The 25709-nt window shown below is 36.4% G+C and overlaps 1 protein-coding gene across 7 annotated transcripts in view; it reads right to left on the reverse strand.

Annotated features, from left to right (window-relative positions):
- Positions 1–2443: 2443 nt before the first annotated feature.
- Positions 2444–25709, reverse strand: part of LOC116174858 (flocculation protein FLO11-like) — a 148889-nt gene continuing 125623 nt past the window's right edge. For 4 of the 7 annotated variants that reach the window (XM_031492882.1, XM_031492879.1, XM_031492878.1 and 1 more), the window contains 2 exons: positions 3747–3853; positions 2444–3701 (listed from right to left, as the gene is read on the reverse strand). In XM_031492882.1, the coding sequence (XP_031348742.1) occupies positions 2655–3701; positions 3747–3827 (1128 nt within the window). In that variant the 5' untranslated portion in view covers positions 3828–3853 and the 3' untranslated portion in view covers positions 2444–2654. The remainder of the gene's footprint in view (positions 3702–3746; positions 3854–25709) is intronic. The other 3 variants (XM_031492877.1, XM_031492881.1, XM_031492880.1) reach the window with 2 other exon arrangements.

Consider the following 25709-nt stretch of genomic DNA (forward strand, 5'->3'; position numbering starts at 1 on the left):
TGTGAAAATGTGCACAAAATCGATGAAAAATAGCGTCTTCTTTGCAACAAAACTTTGAAATTGAATTAAAATCTGAATAGGGACAAATTAGACTATTTCTCAACTTTTCCATTCATACCCCTACGCTGCTAGTAACAATTTTCAAGAGAACGATGAAATTGGCCACTTCCTTTTTAATTTTGTTTCAAGAATGTGAAAATGTGCACAAAATCGAAGAAAAATAGCGTCTTTTTTGCAACAAACCTTTAAAATTTTTTTCTAAGTTGAATAAGGACAAATTAAGCTACATTTCTCAACTTTTCCAATGATATCCCTATGCTGCTACTATTAATAGTCAAGGGAGCGATGAAATTTACCACTTTCTATTTAATTTTTCTTCAAGAATGTGAAAAGGTGCCTCAAATCGAACAAAAATAGCGTCATCTTAGCAAAAACTTTAAAATTTGATTATAGTTGAATGGGAAAAATTAAGCTACATTTCTAAACTTTTCCATTGCTATCCCTTTGCTGCTTGTATTAGGGAGCGATGAAATTGACCACTTCTTTTTTAATTTTATTTCAAGAATGTGAAAATGTGTACAGAATCGAAGAAAAATAGCGTCTTCTTTGCAACAAATCTTTGAAATTGATTTACAATCTGAATAAGGACAAATTAGGCTATTTCTCACCTTTTCCATTCATACCCCTACGCTGCTAGTAATAATTTTCAAGAGAACGATGAAATTGACTACTTCCTTTTTAATTTTGTTTCAAGAATATGAAAATGTGCACAAAATCGAAGAAAAATAGCGTCTTCTTTGCAACAACACTTTGAAATTGATTTAAAATCAGAATAGGGACAAATTAGGCTATTTCTCACCTTTTCCATTCATACCCCTACGCTGCTAGTAATAATTTTCAAGAGAACGATGAAATTGACCACTTCCTTTTTAATTGTGTTTCAAGAATATGAAAATGTGCACAAAATCGAAGAAAAATAACGTGATCTTAGCAAAAAAACTTTAAAATTTAATTAATGGGGAAAATTAAGCTACATTTCTAAACTTTTCCATTGCTATCCCTTTGCTCCTGGTATTAGGGAGCGATGAAATTCACCACTTCCTTTTTCATTTTGTTTGAAGAATGTGAAAATGTGCACAAAATCGAAGAAACATAGCGTCTTCTTTGCAACAAAACTTTGAAATTGAATTAAAATCTGAATAGGGACAAATTTGGCTATCTCACCTTTTCCATTCATACCCCTACGCTGCTAGTAATAATTTTCAAGAGAACGATGAAATTGAACATTTCCTTTTTAATTTTGTTTGAAGAGTGTGAAAATGTGCACAAAATCAATTAAAAATAGCGTCTACTTTGGAACAAAATTTGGAAAGTTAATTCTATGTTGAATAGGGACAAATTAAGCTACATTTCTCAACTGTATCATTGATACCCCTATGCTGCTGGTATTAATTTTTAAGGGAACGCTGAAATTTGCCACTTTCTTTTTCATTTTGTGTCATTTTCACAAAATCGAATAAGAATTACGTCTTCTTTGCAGCATTTTGATTCAAAATAGACCACCTAAGTGACGCTTGCCTATTTTGCCCATAAGATTCTAAATAAAAATTGGCCGGAGAGAGGTTTACTGTGTGAGTCAATAAACAAATCTAACATAATTTAAGAAATGTATTCCTGGAGATAATTAATTCGGTGGGGGGGTGACTATGACCCACAGGCTCAATTTGCTGAGAAGTAGATAATGGGTGCTTTTAGGCTGATTTGGGGAGCGTGTGGCTATTGACTGCAAATTGAGAGTATCCATAATTCTTATTTTGCAAGGAGCAAGCAAAAGTAAGGTCCAGCACGCCTAGGATCAAGCACTCTCCACCTCTTAGTTCCAATGAGTAAGGGTTCCAAATCAACTTTGTTACCATTAGTGTTATTTATGTACCCCTGTATAATGGTGCTTCCTGTTGTCTTCTGTCACTATTACATATCTTTCCTATCATAAGGCGAAATTGAGTTCTTTGCCCAGCATGCTACACATAACTACAGTATTTTCGTTTAGTTTAGGGTTTGAGTTCAAATTTTGTAGCCCTTTTAGTGTCATGAAACTTTTGCTGGAAACATGGAAAAGCAAACGGTCTCTTGAAGTGAATTTGATTATTGTGTAATGGGCAACCTTTTCGATAAGTGTAGGGTCGGAAAGATAAGGGGAGGATGTGTTATCTCTTTAACTGATCGGTTCATCAATACACTCGATGGGTTCGTTTTTACTTCCGCTCCACAGGCCGTATTTTGCTGCGTTTCTTAAAAAAAGTGGAACTAATGATTTCCATTCTGATGGTGTTGTTCAGTAATAATTTTTAACAAAAACGACTCATTCTGTTATTCATAAGTTAGGAAAGTTAGAAAAAAACTGAAATTCGTTTATTCATAATGCAAACAACTTCTTTATGCTAATAGACACACAGATTGAAGTTGAAAAGTAATACAACCTCGAGAAAATCGACTAATGGATCTCCCAAGTTTTGACGATGTCTTGGGATAATGAATTGACGACCGGTACACAAAGAAAGACATTTAACACGAGGGAAAGGTCAAGGTTTCGCCGCTTTAAATACCATAGCAGCCTGCCTTCAACTGACATTTACATCAAAATGCATTTTATACTAACCTTCCTCGTGGTGAGGCACCTCTTCGTATATGTTAACTTCGTCGCAGACCCCATCCTTTGCGCTATCATCATTTTGAGAGGCAAATTCGTTTTCAACTAAAAATTGTACTTTTTTCCTGGGTGTGTTCATGGGCATCGGTAGGTAAAAGTGTGACCCACTTTTCGATGCAGGTGAGGGGCTGCGCTCGGGGCCTCCGCTTGAATCCGTGTCACTGAAAGTTGTGGGTTTCTTTAATATAGATTTAAACCGGTTGCAATCAGATTCCTTTTCTTTCAATTTTGTTTGTCCTTTTGATGTATTAGACGACGACGGCGGGGTTTTTAATTTTGGAATCTGACTAGGTTGTCGAACGGGTTGCTGTTGTACTTTTATTTCTTCATATTCTTGTTCGACGTCGGGTGGGCGAATTCGTACCCTTTGTCCGCCCACTAAGGTTATACTTGAATCTTTCGCACTATCTCGATCTGCAGACATGAGATCGTAAGGATTTATGTTACATTCTAAAATTGACTTGCGTCCGCCATTCGTCGTCGGTACTTTAGGAACTTGTGTTGTTTTACTAGATGGGGCCGGACTGGGGGACGACGAACGGATCGTAAATTTTGTTCCGTTATCGGCCGACAACCTGGAGCGGCGCATTAACTCGTACGGGTCGGCCGATGGGAGAATGGAGGGACGGGTGTGGGTGCTCACCCTTGCCGTACCAGCGCGATTTGTACTTGAGGGTGGGGCTATGTTTGTACCGGTGGGGTAACATCGTACCGTGCCAAATTTTGGGGTTCCTCTTAGCGTTTCGCTTGCCGGTAACGGTAAGCGGGTGCCTTTACATTTTTTACAAATACTTGGACCTTTCTTGCTCGACCGTTTGGTACCGGAAAGGTACTCCGAGCACGAACAGAGTACGAGGGCCGGGGCCAAGAGGAACCCACCGGGCGCTCGCATACTTCCGTAAAGCCATGGTTCGGCGTAACGCATGGATCTCGAAAGCGAGCTCTCGCTTATCTCTCCTTGCGGCCAAGGCTCTGGATACGAACTCTCACCCTAAAATTGTCGATCACTAGCGGTCACCTAAAACTGCTCACTTACCCCTAGGCAGTGTGAGGAGAAGCTGCTGCCAGGTGGCGAAGGTGAATAACGTCGCATGGCATGACTAACCACCGCAGCCATGAGAATGCCAATACTTGGTCATACTTCTGCAACAAAAGAATATGGATTAAAAAAGGGCAAAACGTTAACAAGTGGGTCGTCTAGTTGCGCCTTTAAACAGTGAAAGGCCATCGGCCTCTTTCATTGAACACAAAAGAGTTTAATCGCCCGACAATTAGTAATAAAAACAAAACCACTAGACTAGAGAAAGTTAAACTAGCTACTACACATCAAATTTACATAAACAAACTTTTGTTGTGGTAGTTTAAATTGTCATCACTTTTATTTATTGATCAGTAAAACTTTCTAGCAGTTCACTAACTGTACAATGTGTAAAAATGATAAGTAAATTCGGGACCAATAACGCACCTGCGTTGACAATGTCACAACACAGAAACATACATAAAGCGAAGATTTTCTTCTTTTCTAATTTATAAACATTTCATTAATACCCAATTCGATTTAATGAATTACAAACTAAACGTTTCGTTGTGGTCCATGGTTTAGTAAGTCGTCTAAAGGCTACAGCAGTGTGAAGGTCCCACAGTATGCAATTGATATTGCAATTTGACAATGCATAAAAGTAACTGAAACATTAGAAGTTGAAGAGTAACTTTCTACAAAAATGATTATTAAATTCTATAAATAAGGGAAAATAAAATGTATGTTAAATATATTCGAAAAGTTAGATTTTTACTAATTCTGTACAAAAACAACACGCTTTACATCTGTTATGCTTTGGGAGATACAGGCTAGGGGTCAATTCTTCGTGGATTTGATGTCCCAATACATTAGAATTATGCTGAATGTTCAATTAAGGAACAACAGTCATCCAAAGGTTTCCATTGCAGGTTTTTTTAAATAATTTCTTCCAGTTAGTGAAGAATAATGTATTTGATGCAACTTTTGAGAAGAACTAGCGAGTAGGTACATAAGATATTACTGAATAATTTTTTTGCCAAAATTCAGAACATTTCTTGAGCAGTCACGAGAATACCCACATAGCATTCGATATCTTATGTATATACATTTTAAATCCATAATGTACAGGGAATATCCTGTGCATCTTATGTATATTCATTATAGGATAGGCATATGTATTTTATGTTTAGTATGGATATTCTATAAATGTACATTTTGGATGTGCTAATATGTTATGTATATGCATTTTGGATTTGATACATGCGTGTTCTGTATTACCGACGTTACAAACGTTAGCGCCTCATTTTCTGTGAATTACGGCGATGAAGATAGTAAGGTGCTATTGCAAATACAGCTCATTTTTCTAAAATCAGGAGTGTTATTCTGCGAGTTATTAATGAGTTTGTTTGTCTAATTTTGACAGTGAAAGTAATGATTTTTATTTCGTGTGTGCATGATCTAAAGTTGCAAATATGTGTTAGTGAGATGTAAAGACTGGATGGGAATTAATATAAGGACAAGAATGGCAGGTATGTTAGCAACCTATTTGTTATGAACTCGCGCTATTATAGTGTTGAACAAGAACACGATCAAAATGACTCAAGACTACAGTGTTAAATAAAACAATAATAATTTCTTAAGCACATTTTCCATTGTACACTAAGAGACTTAATAAACAAAAAGCTCCACTCCGTGAAAAGAATTTATTTATGAAGGTATAGACCAGAGCTGGGCAGAATACTTTCAAAAAGTATTTGAATACTAAATAGTAAATACTTTACACAAATCAAAGGTATTTGAATACTAAATACTTTTACGTCCAGCACAAGCGAATACTAGATACAGATACATTGAAAAGTATTCAAATACTTTAAAAAATAAGTATTCAAATACCTTAGAATGTATTCGAATACTATAAAAAGTATATAAGTATATAAAAAGTATTCAAATACTTGTGACTCAAATACATTAAAAATGTAAAATAGTATACTAGATAAAAGTCTTAATAGTACTTAAAAAATCAAGTTATACTTTGTATGGGGTTAGCTTTTTTTATATTTCTATTGTTATATACAAATTTAAGGGGAGTAAAAGTAATAATTTCAAACAGTTCCAAGATTGGGCTACTAGTTCAAAAGTTACAGCCCTTTGAATTTTCTTTCGAAATTGGTTTCTAGTCTATAACTTTTGATTGAGAAGTCTGATCGAAAAAGTACGAATTGTTTTGGATTCTACGCACCAAAATTAATAAGAAAAAGTGTTTTCCCGAGAAATTTTGGTGCAGTCGTTTTTTGGTAAAAAGGGAAGGTTTATACACACTGCCTTTTTTTGAGCCCCGAAAAAAAAATTGTCTCAGATCGACCCGGAAAAAAAATTTTCTTATAGAATGTGGCCTGTAGAATCCATAATTTCAAACAGTTCCAAGATTGGGCTACTAGTTCAAAAGTTACAGCCCTTTGAATTTTCTTTCGAAATTGGTTTCTAGTCTATAACTTTTGATTGAGAAGTCTGATCGAAAAAGTACGAATTGTTTTGGATTCTACGCACCAAAATTAATAAGAAAAAGTGTTTTCCCGAGAAATTTTGGTGCAGTCGATTTTTGGTAAAAAAGGAAGGTTATACACTGCCTTTTTTTGAGCCCCGAAAAAAAAATTGTCTCAGATCGACCGGGAAAAAAAATTTTCTTGTAGAATGTGGCCTGTAGAATCCATAATTTCAAACAGTTCCAAGATTGGGCTACTAGTTCAAAAGTTACAGCCCTTTGAATTTTCTTTCGAAATTGACTAAATATTTGTGAAAGTATTTGAGTTACAAATACTGCTTCCATAAAAGTATTTAATTACAAAGTATTTGAATACTTTAAAGGATTTGAATACTAAAAAGTATTTACAAAATCGAATACTGCCCAGCTCTGGTATGGACGCTAGTAAACTTCCCGAATGTTAGAGGAATCTCTATAGAACATCCATTCTGAATGTATACAACATACATAGAATATCCTATTGAACATCTTTTGCATATTACAGGAATATTCATGATATATCCAGTTGTCAGTATACCAATATACATAGCATGTCTGATGCATATACGTGCATATACATAAGACATCCAAAACGTATATACTATGTATTATGTGAAGTCTGCCAAACTTATATCCCATGCACATACATCGGACATTTGCGACATACTTTTCCACATTCTATGGATATACAATATCCCACGTGGAATGTACATGGTATATGCAATGTATATAGGTCTGCTATGTGGGTTATAATAATGTAGCTCTTTTCGTTGTTTATTTGTAGGCCTGCCAGTTCCAGGTATGCCTGGCTGGTTTGGATGAAGTCCTTGAGGTCTTCTATATTATCCGTGATTACGAGTAGCTCGTCCGCGAACGCCAATAGTGTCGTTAGTAAGTTATAATTGGCCATCTGTGCCGAAGTTCCTCTATGGCGTTATACAGTGGTATCGCGAAGAGCCTTGGGGAGAGCGGACATCCTTGTTTGATTCCTCTGGTTTCCATTTGGTGCTCGATCTCCTTCCCAAACCATTGTACACTAGTATACTCCCTAGGGCACGCGTTTATAATTCTATTGGGTAGGAATTTGGACTGTCCTAACAGTGTCAGAGAAGTGGCTACTGCTTCATGCTTCATTTGGTCGAAGGCCTTCGTCAGGCCATATTTTGTTTCCTGCCCTCCTAGTGTCTTGCATGGCTTGCCTCTAGGCACTGTAGTAAGTAGGTTACGTATTCTTGTATCTCGTCCTGCATAGCGAGATTCTCCTGTAATAGTTTGTTTGACTTTTGGGATGGGAATCTGTTCTGTCTCCTGAATTAATTCATGTAGGTCCTTTACTAGCCATTCTGATGCGTCTTCTTGCAACTCGTCCTGGACCCTATCCTGCTCTGGCATGTTCCCTTTGTTCAGTCTTCCTATTATCTCCATTATTTCTTCTATCGTGGAAGGTGGCGTGAGTGACCAGTAATCGTTTTCCTCCATTCGCTGGACCTATGCTCCTTGTTCCTCCTTCAGGAGCTTCTCTCATGCTGTCATTCTTTCTTCCCCTTGTTTCCTCCTTCTGTTTTCTATGTGCTTATACATCTCCATCGGGTCAAGCTTAGCGATGTTCTTTGCAAACTCGGCGAATTCCTTGATCTCATGTACAAAGTCTCTGTTTCTCTCCTCCTGGGCCAGCCTTAGCTCTTTCTTTCTTTCAGGTTTGTGTGGGTTTTGCTCAAACCTCTTCAGCGGTCTGTTGTGGTTGTCCATGGCTTGCTTCCTGTTCGGTGCCATGGGCGGTTTATGTCCTCCAAGTGTTTTCCCGTGTTGCTTCCTTGAGCGTTTCGGCGATCCTGTTCCAAGATGGTCCCCCTTCATGTACCATGTTCCCAAGCTCGCTACCATTCACGTTGTTTTGCTCGTGCTTGAGCATTTTGCCTATCCTTTGTTCCTCCCCTTCCCTTCCGTCTAGTCTGCCTAGTTGCGCATTGAGGTAACTTAATATGATGCCTGGGTATCTTCCGCGCTTTTGCTCTAATATTTCGCTCAGCTTCCTGCGGCTCCTCTCGCTTCCTCGTATTCCCCCAGCACCCTTGTTTTCCGGAGTTCTTCCTCTTCTTCTACCTCCCATATCATGTTTACTGCCTTCACTTGCGGTCGTAGTGATCTATGGTTCCCGTTATAGCTTGCGGTTCTTTGATATGTTTCCCCCTTCTTCAGTGAGTCGTATCACCCCCAAAATCCCTGCTCTCTGTGACCCCTGAGGTAAGCTTCGATCTTCTCCTTATTATTGGTATATTGATCATACCGGGATCCTTTTTAGGGTTAATTCTAGGTATCAATTCTACCAATGTTTACGCCCTTGTTGTCCTGTTGGTTGGAGATTCCTACACTGCTGCCTTGACCTCCCCACAATTTAATTAGATCCCCGCGCGTTATTTGTGTCTTGATAAAGAAAACTTGCGCTTGAGCTTCGAATATAAGTTTGAATTATGCCTGGACCCGCCTCGCGTTTCAAAGTTACCAGTTCTTTACTTAAACAGCGTTCATTAAAAAGCACGTCTGTACTCGATCCCGGCCCGAAGTATGGACTTAATTTAATTTAATTTGTTTAATGTTCCTGGACCAGTCGATCTTCTCTTAGGCGCCGAACTTGTTCCATATGTTCCAAAGGACCAGTGCAATAAAAGGTAAGGCACTTTGGTGTTTTTTTGTCTTACATACATACAGTCCACTGATGCGACCAGTATTTGGGAAATTGGAGAAATCTGAGGAAGCACCGGAGAAATATAGCAATGGCAATTTGTGGAGTACCTATATGATATTTAATATCTTGAATAAAAATAACGAATTCAAAGTTACTCTCTGAAGTTCTAAGGAAGAAACACTCTTGACCAGGTAATACTTTATTAAAGTGTGCGTGTTAAGATGATCATTTTCTACTTACATACGCTTATTTATCATTGAAAAATCGAGCGCAGAGTTTAATCTCAGATAAAATGTTACTCTTCCAAGTTTGGCTGCCAATTCAATAAAACAAATTTCATATTAAAGACGCTCATGATGTATTATCCCCATCTACTGCAGAAACGCTCCAAACAAAACGCGAATATGGCACACAGATTACCAATTAAGTACAAAACGAACGCAGAAATAAATCCCTGCAGCATTTTTTCGGTCTTACCTAAAGAAGGCACACTTTTACTGTAAGGAATTGGCGAAAATCTATATTTTACGGTCCTTAAAGATTCAGGTTTCCACTTAAATTTTAACCCCCCTGCAAACATAAGCTTCATTATACTTGCCATTAAACTCAGTTACAGACCAACATGAAATCTACCCAATACCTTGTCAAATGACTCTTTGTATGGCGCCCCAAACTTCAGCGCCCATGAATGTGTTGCGTCACGAAACGAATTCCTTGTCAAACGGAGATGCGTGTAGACATCCTTTAGAATATCGCAGTGTAAAAGGGCATGCTCGTCAATTACATTTGCAAGGTCTAAAAGGGCCGCCTTGTTGCTCAGGATGTAGTCGACGCTTTCGCATATACCCGCTTTTACCTCCATGCCTCTAAAGGTGTTAGATTTCGAGAATTAAACAACGCGAGGAGGCTGTATACCGTTTAGCTTCTTCGATCAAAGGATCGCTTCCAACGAGGACATCTTCAATTACGTCTCTACTCGAAGAATCAACGATAATTTGGTAGTTGTTATCTAACAGCTGTTGCAAATTGGAAGGTTCGACATTCGTGTTTTGTATCGAAATGGCCCACAGTTTACTTTTATACGCTGTGGTTATAATAAGTAGCGAAAACCACATTAGGAGCAATATTAGATAGGGGCTAAATTTGGAGCCAAACTCCTGGTAGTTGAGAAGGTTGACTTGCTGTAACGTTGCCTTTAGGGATATCTGCAAGAGATATTGGAATGAGAAATTCAAAATCGAATACTTACCCTAATACTGTTAGTAACGGAGGCGTTGTGGTTTTTACCAATGATTTTTAACGCTAAGTACAAACTTAAGGAAAACATTAGCACTGATGCGGCTACCAAAAGCCATACTAATTCATCAAACGGTTGCAAGCTGTCAAAAACTTCCCTCCAACTGTCCTTGGTTGGTTTGTACAAAAAAGTGTACGGCTGGATGGAGAGGGAAGTAGTGAAATACATGTTTACAGCCCTCGCAGATGACATGGTAATTGTACCAATCACAATATCCAAATTATTTACATGGATTCCGTTATCAATTAATGAGTCTATCTCAATCAGTTGGAAAGTAAAGTTCAACTCTCTGCTTAGGAGACTTAGTAAGCTAATTTCTATGCCAATTGCTTCTTGGCAAACATTGAGCTCGTGATCCATTCGCATGCAATGAGTGTAGGGAAACGATGAAATGTAACCAACCTTAAAGCAGTAACCTTGAAGATTGTCAAAGCGTCTCGGCATTATTTCTTCTGTGGGCACTTTGTGTTCGACAGCAATGCTATTAGTCGACAAGTGGTTCAGTTCCAGCGATTTCGAACAGTAATAGCATACGTTATAAATTGAAATGGAATCTCCTGATTGATTCGAAATAATAACATTTCCCACCCAGTCGAGTTTAGGCATCTTCCAGAACTCGCTCTCGATCCAATCTTCTCGTTTCACATTGAAAAGCACAATGTCATGGGATGAAAAGGCAGACGATGACGATAGACTATGCTGTAAATCGGCGGGGTTCTCCAGAAGAATAATGTGAACTAAGGGGATTGCTTTAAAATTGTCCAGATTTGCCGGGCGTTGTCCGTGACAATGAACGATTATGGACTGTCTCATGTTGAGATGTGCGTATTTTAATATCTTATCGAAGTCATCAATTGAAATAGCTTCGTCAACGTAATACGTGAAAGCGAATTTTCCGTAAAAGTTGATCGTGTGTGTAAATATGTCGAAGTGAGTACTATGCGTCATCTCTATACTCAATTGTGCGTTGCAATAGGCGTATGACAGTACCACCAACTCGAGAAGTCGATACATTGTGGGTCAAGTCTAGCTGCCGATACGCTTATATCTTAGATTTTATCACCTTAATGAGCAAATATGATTAGTTCAGTAAAGAATATTTAACGAAATGCCAATATTTAACACGATTGCATCGATAGATAAGTTTAACGTAAACTCATTATGCCGTAATATTGTGGATTATACGTTTTTCAAAATTGCGTTACGAAGGAAATAAATATCTAAACCACCTCCTTAAATATTAATGCTAAAGATTAGTTACAACTGACAAGAAGACCAAACGGCGACGGGGAAAACGAGAAAAGCATTCATGTTACGCCATCAAAATCTGGTAACATTTCTTTTTTTGTCGTAGCAGTACTCATAATATCGCGTCGGAGCGGTAAGAATAACATCATCGCATATGGTAATAAGGCCATCCAAACCAAACCTTTAGGGTTCCCTAGGATACGAGAACTACTAGGAGAGAATAATGGCATTGAATCCTTTTTCTAGGATTTTGTTTTTTCAAATTTTCAAAATTGAAAAAGTCATTTCTGCGCACCGGCAATACCTTTTTAATCAAACATGAGTTTGCTTGGAGTCAAAGTCGCGATTGACGAAAAGCACCGTCGTCTTCAATTTAACATGCGCTGAAAGTAACCAGGAACAACTGCGAGCGTTGGAGTGTGGGAGGGGGTAAAATTTTTTGAATACAATTAGTACGGTGCAATTAGTCGAAAAAACGGCTTAACCTCAACATCCAAAGTAAAAGTTTCCCATTAACTGCAAATTGTTCTATACAGTCCACATATTGTTTGGTAAAAAGTTACGCCATTTTAAGCGTCGGGTTTGAATGGGAGGGGGGAGGAAAGTTGGTAAATTAGTAGTTTTTGGAGTTTTTCTTAAATATTTAGAAAACTATGGGGTTTGGCGAGAAAAGTACGATATCAAAAAATAATCTACATTAAATTGTGAACAAAAATAGTCTTCTGTATAATCTTGCTCAAGTGAACGATTCCAGAGTTATAGAGGGTGTAAAAGTAGACATTTTTCGTATTTTTTCGATATTCTGGAAAAATGAAATTATGTTTGAAGTAAAGAACACTGAAGATCTGGCTTGTTTTCGTTACCAGTGTTACTTGCAAGCCATTTCAAAGCATCCTATACATTCACTGTTCAAGTTGGCTGCGCTTCTCTCCACTTCAGCAGCTACCTGGGTATAACATTCATTTAGAAGTAGTTACCATCAGGTGTAACAGTGGCCGCATGAGAAGAAGAACCCGCTGAAGTGGGGATGGAAGATTGTCGAACACCTGAGAGCAATAACAACACATCCTGCAACTCCCCAGGAATTACTGTCCCTCATAGTGGAAGTCTCTTGAAAAAATGGCCCCCCTTGAGAAGGTGGTAAGGTTATCGTTCCTTCAAGGACTTATCAGTAACATACCACCGGTCACTAAAGTGCAATTTGTTTGAACCGGTTTTAACAAAAAAAAATAGTTTCCTTAGTGATAATCTCATATTTTTTCCAAAAGAATCTAAAAAAAAGATGAAAAATTTCTACTGTTACATCCTCCGTAACTCTGGAACGGTTCAATTTAGCAAGATTATATACGAGGCCATTTTTGTTCGCAATTTACTGTAGATTATTTTTGTATACGGCACTTTTCGCACTAAATCGTATAGTTTTCTAAATATTTAAGAAAAACTTATCACAACTACTAATTTTCCAACTTCCCTCCCCCCTCCCATCCAAACCCGACGCTTAAAATGGTGTAACTTTTTACCAAAGAATCTGTGGACTGTATAGAACAATTTGCAGTTGGAGGGAAACTTTTACTTTGGATGTTGAGGTTTGGGTCTAATTGCACTGTACTAAAATCAAAAGCTTGAAAAGCGTCCTTTATCCTTTAATTACCCCCATTTCTCACACAAACGTATAAAATCGAATTTTTAGAGGAAAAATTTAATTCAGAATTTGATGTTTCGAATGCAATACATTATTCGCTGAAATATTTACAAAACAAGTAAAAATCTTGAAGCTGAATTGGTGCATGAAACTAATAGGAAATGGTTTACGAAAATTTACATTGTACATGTAACGGGCGATCAAAAATGAGTTGCTGTCGAGTCACCTTTGGAAGTTCAAGTTAAATACGATTTCCCATGTAAACAAAAGTTCCAAAGGTGACTCGACAGCAATCATTTTTGATCGCACAGTACCTTCGTGATATGTATGTTGTACAGGGTGTTCATTGGAAAACTTCTCACCACGGATTTATCGAAAACCACTGATTAAAGGAAAAGACATGTCAAAAGATTTGTCAAGGGGGACAACTTTTTAACCAAAAACAACTTTAGAAAAATCTTTATTTCATTTAATAAAAAATTAAACTTCTGAGGTTTTCATTCATAATTCCTGTAACAGCCCCAGCGCTATCGAATCAGCTTTTAAACAGACAGAAAGAACAATCAGTGAAGGAAAACAAATTGCTCAGGAGGCAAAAGAATTCGATTTCACTTCTAACTGCTTTTATTGCGGTAGAAATGCAGAAAAAAAGATAATAAAGAGGTTTTAATTAAAGTAGTTGAGCAGACGGAAACAAAAGAAAATATTTTAGCAACATTAAAGAAAAGAGGGAAGACAGATTTCGGAAGATCTGTATTGGCGCAGATCCAACACGTTGATTTGGTTGTTTATTTATCATAACACCAAACGTGTACATCGAAAAACTGTTTTTGACAATTTTCTCCAACATTCTCTATTGGAATATTTTTTTTGTTTTTATTATTAAAATATATGTTTTTAGAAAATGTTGATATTCCCCCCAGCTCTGTACAACGAACAAAATAGATTGTCTCCTATTTTTGTCATAAAAATCTGTTTTTTACAAATTTCCGACCCCTGCGTCATTTTTTCACCAAAATTAAAATAGAAAACGAAAACAGTTTTTTGTTTTGCTCCAAAAATTTGAGGTTATGTGAAAAAAAATGGTAGATACAAAAGTCCCTCATTTTTATTCCCTATAACTTTTATTAATAGTTCTGCCACAAATTGCAAAACACCACTTCCCACCCATTTCAACCCGCGGGATATTGCCAGTCGAAAAATTCAGCTGTTTTAATAATTATCTCTGCATGATAATGATGAATAATGATCAATTACATTAGAGGTATTTAGCTTGACCATGGCACGAGTCAATAGATGGCTATTTAAGTTTCCTAAATTCATAATAAACTTCTAATGAGTTGATGTGGTCCTGAACCCCCCTCTCGAGATGTTTATGATTATTGCAAATCTTCGCGTCTTTTAAATGGAATACACGTGTAAACAAATATAGCAAACGAGCTTCTAGGTATAGCATGCGCAAAACCAAATTTTGAAACGCTTTAAATTTGCTTTTATTTCAAGTGCCTATGTATCAAATTTCATTGAAATACCGTCATAAAGAGTAAAGTTTGCAATTTTTGGTTCATAAATGGTCGAAAAGGGCACTATAAATGTTGAATCAACTTTTGGCATTGCGTATTGTAGAGCTAAATCTATGCCCATTTTGAATTTATTGCAATTCGGTTCATAACTAACGCAGATGTCGCCTTCTTTATATGTGCTATATTGTTATAAGTCCTTTTTCGATCAAATCAACTGTTAATGAGTAATTTAAAAAAAGTTTTTTTAAATAGTATATTAAAGTACAAGTGTCATTTGACGAAGCACGAGGTAGTTTGCCGCATAAGCCGCGTAGCGGCGAATGCGGCAAAAGCCGAGTGCGACAAGTAGACAAATGACACGTGTGCTTTATACTATTTTTTCTATTTCGACTTTTATTTTAAATAATAAATTATACAAATTATAAATATTGCCTTTAGGCGTTGTTAGGTAATTTTAAACTATCATTCAGTGTATGTTGGTAATAGACACAGTTCATTTATTTTCACGTTGGCTAACCTGATTCCTGTATTTTCAAACTTCAAACTTTTAATTATTTGGTCATAATTCCATTTTGCGGCAGTTATGATGAATACGGATGACAAACACGTCTCTTGTACACCACCACAGATCCAAGAGATTGCCAATGAGGCGACGTTAAATTTACTGCCTGTAAAATCGAAAGTAAAGTACGAGGAGTACAAAATTTTTGAACACTGGCTGGCCGAGAAGGGAGTTCAAAAAGTAAGCAAGAATGTACTGCTGGCATATTTTACTACGCTAAGTAAAAATAAAAATAGTTCTACCTTTTGGAGTATATATTCAAAATCGGAATTAATACAATCGGTCAAGTTCCTCATACGTTACACTTTACAGGTTATGTTTAGTTTTGATTTGACGGATACCGTTGACGGCAAAAAAGCGAGGGGTACCAATCCAACAAAATAAAAAAAATAATACGTTTCTATTTCTTTCAGCATCATTTCTGCCTAGAAACGCATACAAATTGGGCCAATCAAGCACGGTTTCGGTATTGTTTCCACATCGAAATAATACACAATAAATGGTAAAATTGTGCGCATATATATGCAGAATATTAGTGAAAAATATGACTTACTAAACTAGGAGATACATCGGATAAACTGTGTACACATATAGGTTTCTTCTGATAGTGAAAGTTCAATCTCATAACAACCAATCCAGAAGCGTTTGAAACGAAAAGAATCAGGCCTACCAATTCAATATAAATATAAGAAGGCAAGCCGATCTATGCAACCATTACTTCAGGTTCTTCACCTTAGCACTGAGAAGAAACTTCGTTACTAAATACAAAAATCATTGTAGTTACGTCTACAAAAATATTGTAGCTGAAGAGGCATAATCAAATACAAAATGATGATGAAATTGGTATGTGCGGTTTATGTTTCTATAACTTCACTTCTCTACTTTAATGGAACTTGTATCTCAATTTGGACGACACTGGGTTCATTGTAATTACAGATGTAAAATTGGCTCTTTAATGGTGAAAAAGCTCCCTTTAACGAGTACTTGGAAAACCTTAAAGGAAGGCTTCAGATAAGCGACGCCTGCTAGATAAACACAGCACTTCCACTAACTTCTTCGTAAAACGTGTAACACGTTTCCACTTAACTTTAAACAAGAACTTTACAACTGACAAGACTGACTGTCTTGCAATAAATACGATCAAATACGACTTTTAGCCATAACGTCAGCAAAGAGTTTCTTAATATTGATGGAAAGGTGTAGGCATATTGTGCCAGATAATTTGACATAGATTATGTGAAAACAAAAAATACATTGGAAAATTGTACGTCAAAATCAAAGAGATGCTATTCCGGAAGCAGCAAAACGATGAAAGATAACCCTTAGTTTGGCTTCCATATCACCTCACGTAGAATTACCAAGCTGGATTTTGACAACTACCATTATGTAATGCTAATAGCTTCAAAAGTAGAAGCGCATGCCGCATGCAAACTGCCAACTTGTGGAAACGTCACTGAATAAAAGGAAGAAGGAGCAGATTTTAGTGTATATGAAACCTTTGAAAGTTTTCATTAAATGTTAAGAGTTAAAAAAAATTGCGTTCGTTTAGGTACTTCATGCATTAGTTACTAATTGTTGATTTTATCGGAAATGTAGTTATGACAATATTGTACCACACACAAAAGCTTTTATTTAAGAAAGTGATGAAGTCGGACCAATAGTTCTAAAGATAGGTATAGTTAATTTTATAAAACTCAACATCCGCCAGCTGGGATTGGCCGCCATTTCTATTAGCTACCACTTTGAGATGGCAATTATCGTTTTTTTACATACTAATGTATGTGTCTAACCGTGGTAAAAAAGAAAATTGGTTCCCCCAAATTATACCATTTCCTTATAATTTAGCCAGTTGGCCCATAGACTATGCTTAAGAAAATTGCAAGGTAGACCTCAACCCGATAAACGATCCGGAAGTTTTTTAGCTCTCCGCAAGCATAAAATCTTATAGAAAATCGAATTTTTTTTCCACAAATGCAAAATAATGTAATGTAGCATTTGAGACACACGCAATGTATAGGTAGGTACTAAGAAGGTATGTGGTGTCTTCTCAACAGTTCATGGGCATGTGCGGCAGATTATAAGGCGACCTCACCATACAAGATTGTGACTAGTGACAATTTTTGAATTTCCGCTAAACATGTTGCGTTTTTACTGGTCAAGGGTTAGAGTGGAATTTTCAGCCTAATCACACATCGAGTCAATTTTCAGAAATGTTTTTTGAAAGCCTTTAAACAATATGCTTTTACAATATCTCAGTGAAAATTTATTACTTTAATAGTTCAAAATAATTTTCGTAATAATAATTGATATATATTATACGTAAAAAGTAATAACGTTCTTAAATAATAATAATAAGATGATTGCTATACATATAAACGTTGAAGCTGTCATTATAATGTAAAGAAAATTGTCATGCAAGGCACCGTTATGATTTGTACTCGTTTTGATTGATTCCGCTCATTTATATCTATGAATGAGTTTATTTACATTTTTATATGAAGCGACATCGTAAGGGATGAGCACTTAATTACATGCGATGAACGTGCTTCTTTTTCCCTTTGTACTCTGGTGTTTGACAGTGAAAAATCTTCCGATATGCTAAGATTAAATGGATAGTTGCCAGTATTCATGTATTCCTTGGCAATGAAAGAAAAATTATACAGCAATTCAACTTTGAGATTCTCTATTACTCAAGGAAGATACCCTTAATTTCATTTTACTTTAAAAACAAAACAATAAACACCTGATGAATAGCGCACGATCATAGCTTTCGTTCAGTATTCGTTATATTGATCTTAGAGGCCGTAGGGAGTGGGTGCAACTGCATCTATCGTACGTTGCCCTCTAACCTACAACCCAATGACTGAATTTTGCCAGTTCCATTTTCCCGTTCGTCTCTACTAACCCAGTTTTGTTTATTGTAACTGAAATCAACATTCAAACTAATCAGTAGGTTTTGCAGTTCATTATGTAACATTTCATAAGCGCAACAGCAAAATCTGGCGAGATGGCATTGAACGTGTCGAACAATAGACCGTCTAGAACTTCGAAAGCTGCGTCTAGCACTTACCAATATTAAACTTCGAACGCTTAGAATTGCGCAATTTTAAAAATAATTAATTTTTTATTTGCGGCGTTCATTTTTAAACTACTGAAGTTCTATCAACTTCTGTAATTGCGTTTTCATTATTGACAACGCACTTAAAACGTCGTCCGGTAGCTGTATATTTTATATTTTCAGCTTTTTGATGATATGTTCAAAATTTGCAGCTAGCAGCGGTGTAGCTATTATGATGCCTGCACGTTGTAGAGAAAGTTGGGCCAAGAGAAGTAATTTGCTTATTTGTCGTGCTCAGAATTCCCCATGGAATTTTTTAGTTACCTACTATAATATTATGTACAGGACCGTAATAAAAAAATGCTACTCAATACAGTATGTACTTACCAAGGTACTTACTGTATCTGTTCAGTTAACATCAGAAAAAAATAAAAATTAAATCGGCAAATTTCGGTTTTTCTAAGATATCTTCGGAAGTAATCGGATTTTCTGTTTTTTTATTAATATAATAATTTATATTTATTGCCAAGAGACACACATTTGTCCACTAAACACGTATTGAATGATGAACAACCATTTGCTGATGATTAGAGGTACTGGGGCATACCAGTTTGGTGCCCCAAATCGACGTTAAATCACTTATGCGGAGACAACCGAAATCAAGTAAATTAAACAAATCGTACTCGCGTTTTGGGCACCGACAGACTGTGCCCCGGAAGATAGTTTTAAGTGTTACGTACGTCTAACCTGTCTGGGACACGTGGCCCTGTACCCTTTAGTAGCAGCCTCCACTGGGCGTTGGCACAGTTTTACGATTCTAGGCTCATAACCTCTTAGTGCAGAGGTTAATTGACTCAGACGGGTAATAGCAATAACACACTACGGATTTTTTTTAAAATTCCAAAAGAATTTTGCACAAATGTCATTGAAAACTTGACGGCCAAGGTGCAGTACCTTGAAAGATGCCAGATAGTTTGCTTTGGTTAAATGCATATGCAGCAACCAAAAAATTTTATTATAAAAATCAACAAGTCGCCAAAGCTGTAATTTTCCTACCTAATTTAAAAGCTTCAGAGACCGCAAACCAAAGGAAAATGCCCTACAATACCGTGACGCATTTTGTACTTCTATAAGACATTCATCTTCCAAACACACAATCACAAAAGGTATTGATATAATTGTATAGGCTACAAAAGAAACGATTTTTGTTGTATAGCTTCAGATCAATGTAAGGAAAATGCCTGGTTTTCAAAATTGAGAATGCTCAATTAATGTATTTTGGGATGGGACCATTTGATACCATCCGCGTCAGTTTTGAAGCTCATCCTTTTGTCATCTTTTACTAGTAATTTTTCCTGCAGATGCATCGCAGGTACTATCATCTCTCCAGACATTTGCAACAATAATTTTGCTCTTTTGTTCGGCATTATCTGCTTTACGATGAACAAACAAATGTACTTATGTGCCTTATAAAATAGGTACACCATCGTAAGATAGCCACGTGATTAATGAGTATTGCTTTTGATAAAGGTAGAATATGACTGTATCCCGAGCTTTCCTCGAGGGTGTTTCCATAGTAATGACGTCACGGCGCCGCGACGCGCACGACGCTTCTGGACAACGACATTGCATGATGGCGGCCACAGCAGTTACTTGTAGGCGATTGCCAAGTGATGTGCTGTGAAAAGAACGGTGAGAAAACATGACCCGGGGACGGGTATACGTCCAGGGTCCAGCGCTTTTCCTGCTCCAACCAGACGTAGTGTTTGTTTTAAGGAATTAGAATTCTCCAGTGCGCTCCTGCACAGTTTTCACTTATTCTTTGCCGCATGATGTCGCTGCTCAGTGTCACAGGTGAGTGAATTAAAACTATTACGAGTATTCCTCCTTGCACTACTGCCCAGCTTCACCCAAATAAATAAATAAATGAGATATTGCCACCGAAAGCCAAGCGAAGCGGTGAGTAACGCGTAGACAGCCGCGCGATTGATTTTCTGAAAAACCGCCGTTCTATTGTAGGTCATAAACTTGTTCTATAAACCGTTGTCTGATGGGCTTAGGGAAAACGTGTCGATGTGCAATACAAAATTTAATCGGAATGCATTCTTTCATTTCAATTGCGCAAAAATGCATGACATCCGCAATGCGATTAATACTTAAAGTTCGTACTTAGAGGTAGTCACCCTCTGAAATCTTAATAAACGTCTCACCCAAACATTTACTTCGGATTTTTTCGTAAGTAATTAGCGGGGAGCGTGTTTTTACATGTAAATTTGAACTGTGATATGCAAATGTAATCGGTAAATCGATATAACACTCACTATATCAAAAGATAAGTGTGCGAGTAAAAAAGAGCTTTAATGGAAAATTATCCCTTTTTTAGAGGGATAATAATTGACGTAGGTAAATGCAATTAACGTAGGAGTGTGATTATTGAAGTTTTAGTCGGTTACTGTTTGTAGGTTTTTGAGTAAAACCGCAAAACCCGCAGTAAATTGTTTAATATCGGTACCTAATATTGAGATGTTGTCAGGTTTTCACGTATCACGTGGTATTTGCGGTGGTTAAATCCGGTATTAAATTATGTTAATGTATGATAAGAGTATCGCAAATCCGGTAACCGAGCTATGGACATTTTTGTAATTTGAGCCACTATAATGTGAAAGGCTTACGCAATTGGAATTAATCCACAAAACCATTAAAAGGGCGACGTTTTAAAATCGTACAGGTAATCAGGGATGGAAGTCGAAAGCCTCACGCAAACAGAATAATCCCTTTTTCCAGATTTATGGTTCGGATTTAATTTGTTTACGTTCGAATCGATCTGACAAACCCAAAATTCGTTATCACGAGTTGAGGTGTTCCAAATAGCGTGTTCTATTTTTAAAGGAAACAAAAGCCTTTCACCGGATACTGATAACTGCCCAGATTCGTAAACATGCAACGCACACAAACACGAAGTTTAAGGTTCGGATACCTCTAATTAGGAAGGTGAAGAAAAGGTGCAGCGCAATTGATTGCATGACATGAAAAATTGAAAAATAAGTTAACGATTAATTATTGTAATTAATTCCGGAAGCAACAAATATTTGTTTTTGAGTTGGATAACAACGAGCTGTTGCTAATACTTTCGAAATGATTTAATGCAGGTCAGAACTCTATAGTGATTTATTATACTTATTCACATAGGAAATCAGTTTAGGTATATGTACGGGGTTGAACGGACGTAAAACGCAAACGTCTTTGGGATTGGGTGGTGGAAAATTTTTACGGGTCCACTCATTTCCAGCGTTTTTTAGTACAGCTGAAACTGTTATACTAGTTTTAGACTTCTTCGGAAAGGTAGTCTTAGAGAAAACCGTAAATCGTATTAGGATTTTAACAAATCATTATCATTATGTAATGAATCAAAGAATTCGCCCTTTTACGTTTTCATACACGAAGCAGAATTGAGATACCTACGTGTAGAAAAACCGAATGGTATGTCGATCGACCTTTTTCATCCATCTTAAAATAAAAGTTCAAGATGTATGAGAAAGAAGACGTAATTGTACTGCGAAAATTCGTCTTCTATTGTAAAGCACCTACCTACATTTTTCAATATGATTATGACTTATTCTATCACACTCACTCCAACTGCTGTGATGTTTCCAGATCTTAATGTTGCCCTTGCCGCTTAGGGCAGTTCCACTGAACCCTTTTTCTGACATGCGATTCTTGAGGCTTCTATGGACAACGAATATTTACTCTTTGCTAGGGGCAAGATATAGATTCATAGGAAAATCTACACAACTGACGTCATATTTTATGGACTTATCGTTGTGAAAGACCGCTCAATAATGGTATTTGTTTATAGAACAAAGTAGATCGTTTATATAGGCAGGGATATTTTTATATTATTTCAATTTCACCCTTTGTCAGAGATTACGCTGTTAGTAGTATACAGGGTGACACTTTTAAAACTTTCATTGGGCGATATCGTTTTTTATATTAGAGGTATCACAAAATGGCCAAAACCGTTTCGGTAGAATCGAGGGGGAAGCAAAATGGTCGTATAAAGAAGGAACCAACTTCAACCTCGTACCACCCGCCACCCCCATGCCTAAATTTTGAATTGTGACGTATCACTTGTGATACATCATTGGAAAGCTCTTAAAAAATGATTTTCAGAAATACCATTGCAGATTGCAGATTTTGAATATTGAACATAAGATTTTCTGGACTTTTTTCACAATTGCTTGACAATATGAAACGTCGTTTTTTTTCTTATTAGGATCCATTTCTTTATTTTCTTTATCTGTTTTCAATTCAACTATATTTTGCTTCAGGTTCGCTTATCGAATTAGGAGGATCTCTAGTTTCATCATCACTAACAAGAAAGAGGTCATCGATTTCGATTTTTTTAATGAGACGCAATGGGAGTTACCTTTTTTCATTCCTTTATCGCAACTGGATATTTTCATAGCCTTAAAACTTAATAAGAAACTTCGTCAAAATCGGCTAATTATAATTTTCCCAAACATTCTTCATACAATATTAATTTACCAATTGCATTTACACACTGACTTATAGACAACCAGGAAGTTTACTACAAAACTAAGACTAAAAATTCAGCAATACGTTACAATTTCAAATTTAGGGTTGGGACTGTTTTTAATAACCGAAACTGCAGAACCATTTGCTCCTAGGAATTTTGACGAACTTTAAAGTTTTAAAACCCCGTTCTTATATGTAATTTGTTTCTGTTCTATTATTTCATTAAACGTTTACCTTATTAAACAAAAATTGCGAATTTGATACCTCATTTCTTTTACATTGTAATTATTACAAGTAAATAAACAGTATGTACCTAAAATATAACTAGAACTGTGGAACTATATATAGTGCAAATGGAAATTTTTGAAATTTGGAAGGGCTGCAGTTTGTAGATGCAACCACACGATTTAAGATTTAATTTTGCTCCTTCATGAACAAATATAATTCTGAAATTATTTAGAACCATAGAACTAGTCTGGTTGCTCATAAATCTTCTGCAATAGAATACCAACAAGCTTTTTACTTTGTTGCTCAATTATCGCCAAAGACTATAGCTATTTGGTAGTAGATTACAGGTTTTCAGGGAACAACCGTTGTTAAAAACAACGTTGTCTGAAAGGCGCTTGGTTGAATGAAATTTTATTTTTTCCACAAAATTATTTTACGTTCGGTGATTAAACAATTAGCCCAGGGAATGAAGGTTTTGCCCTGGCAATTTTTCCAAAATGAATCGATTACCTTGAAATTGTGACAGTAGGTAGGGGATAGCTAAGGATCAAAATTTACATCATGCCAAAGGGCGCTTTCACCCCACAAAGAAAATGGTTTTTTAATAATTGCTCTATGACCTACGAACCGAGTTGTGGCTTGTTAAAGCTTAGCTCTTGTGTGTCAAACGCTAAATTAGGGTTTCACCACTTTCGCGTAAAACTTGAAGAATACTCTTTCAAGTATTTAAAAAACCTTTCTTCTTTTTTTAAAAACAACCTTTAGCATTAAAATTAAGTGAGTTACGATGAAAATAAGGTAGATCCGTACCTTTTGCAGCAAAAAAATCAGCGCAAGCATCCCCCTAATTACCACCCTAATTAAAATTAGTCCTTCTCCTTTTCCAGTTTTCTCTAACGTATTATTAACACATTCAAGAAGCGTGACCAGTTTAAGAAGACTTAATTCTGAAATAATTGAAGCTAAAAGTGAAAAACCCCTCACCGGGAATTTTCTGTGCGACAAAATTTAAGTGAGATACAGACGTTTTAGGCGTGTTTTCAAATTTCAAATTTATATGCGAGCACTACCTTGTTTTAGCCCTTTAAGCTCACCCCATTTTCAAATCAAGAGTTTTAAGAGGATTTGATGCGTTTTCCCGGTCGATCTGAGACACTTTTTTTTCGGGCCTCAAAAAAAGGCAGTTTTCTCGGGAAAACCCTTTTTCTTATTAATTTTGGGGCGTAGAATCCAAAAGAATTCGTACTTTTTCGATTAGACTTCTCAATCAAAAGTGATAGACTAGAAACAAATTTCGCAAGAAAATTCAAAGGGCTGTAACTTTTGAACTAGTAGCCCAATCTCCAAACTGTTTCAAATTATGGATTCTACAGGAGACATTCTATACGAAAAATTTTTTTCCCGGTCGATCTGAGACAATTTTTTTTTCGGGGCTCAAAAAAAGGCAGTGTATAACCTTCCTTTTTTACCAAAAATCGACTAGGTACACCAAAATCTCTCGGGAAAACACTTTTTCTTATTAATTTTGGGGCGTAGAATCCAAAACAATTCGTACTTTTTCGATTAGACTTCTCAATCAAAAGTTATAGACTAGAAACAAATTTCGAAAAAAAATTCAAAGGGCTGTAACTTTTGAACTAGTAGCCCAATCTTGGAACTGTTTGAAATTATGGATTCTACAGACCACATTCTATCAGAAAATTTTTTTCCCGGATCGATCTGAGACAATTTTTTTTCGGGGCTCAAAAAAGGGCAGTGTATAACCTTCCTTTTTTACCAAAAATCGACTGCACCAAAATTTCTCGGGAAAACACTTTTTCTTATTAATTTTGGTGCGTAGAATCCCAAACAATTCGTACTTTTTCGATCAGACTTCTCAATCAAAAGTTATAGACTAGAAACCAATTTCGAAAGAAAATTCAAAGGGCTGTAACTTTTAAACTAGTAGCCCAATCTTCAAACTGTTTGAAATTATGCGACAATGCCAATGTAAATGAATTTATTCATGGCAATAAACTATTATTATTATTATTTATTATTATGTAAATAGTCTTGCAGCTCTTGTAAAATCCTACAAAATGCACTTACTATCATCAAAAATAAAGGAGTAATAATTAAAAAACGAATTACAATTTTCGAAAAATTCTGAAAGCACAAATCGGAACATGATGGATCTACATGACCGGTATATGAATACTTCGTATACTACACATTAATAACTTACACATACACACTTACATTTCATACACCTGTATATATATACAGGGCGATTCAAAAAGAATATCACCACTTACAAAATCTGAATCTAGAAAATAGGTTCACAGATGACCCCCTCGAGAGCGGCTGCCCAGAACTTTTCCCTTTGCACAAATACACAAATACTCCTCCTCTCTATGAACTGTTTAATGTTTATGTGAACGTTTGATCCATATATCAGGAGGTTGAACACCATACTTTGTTCGAAATGCTTACTGAACAATAATAAATTGTTAACTTTTTGAGAGTAAATATCTACTTTTTTTTATTAAACCACAATAAGGGTCGATTTTTCAGGGTTGAAATATTCTGAAATAATGTTTCAAACCCTCTAACAAAATTACTCAACTCATTTGAACCAAATTGTACTCTTCTTTGGCTTTAATATGTGGTTCTATGGATTTTTGCAAAAATGGGTAGGATT

This window comes from Photinus pyralis, unplaced genomic scaffold, assembly GCF_008802855.1.
Source record: "Photinus pyralis isolate 1611_PpyrPB1 unplaced genomic scaffold, Ppyr1.3 Ppyr1.4_LG6, whole genome shotgun sequence".
Classification (NCBI taxonomy): Eukaryota; Metazoa; Arthropoda; class Insecta; order Coleoptera; family Lampyridae; genus Photinus; species Photinus pyralis.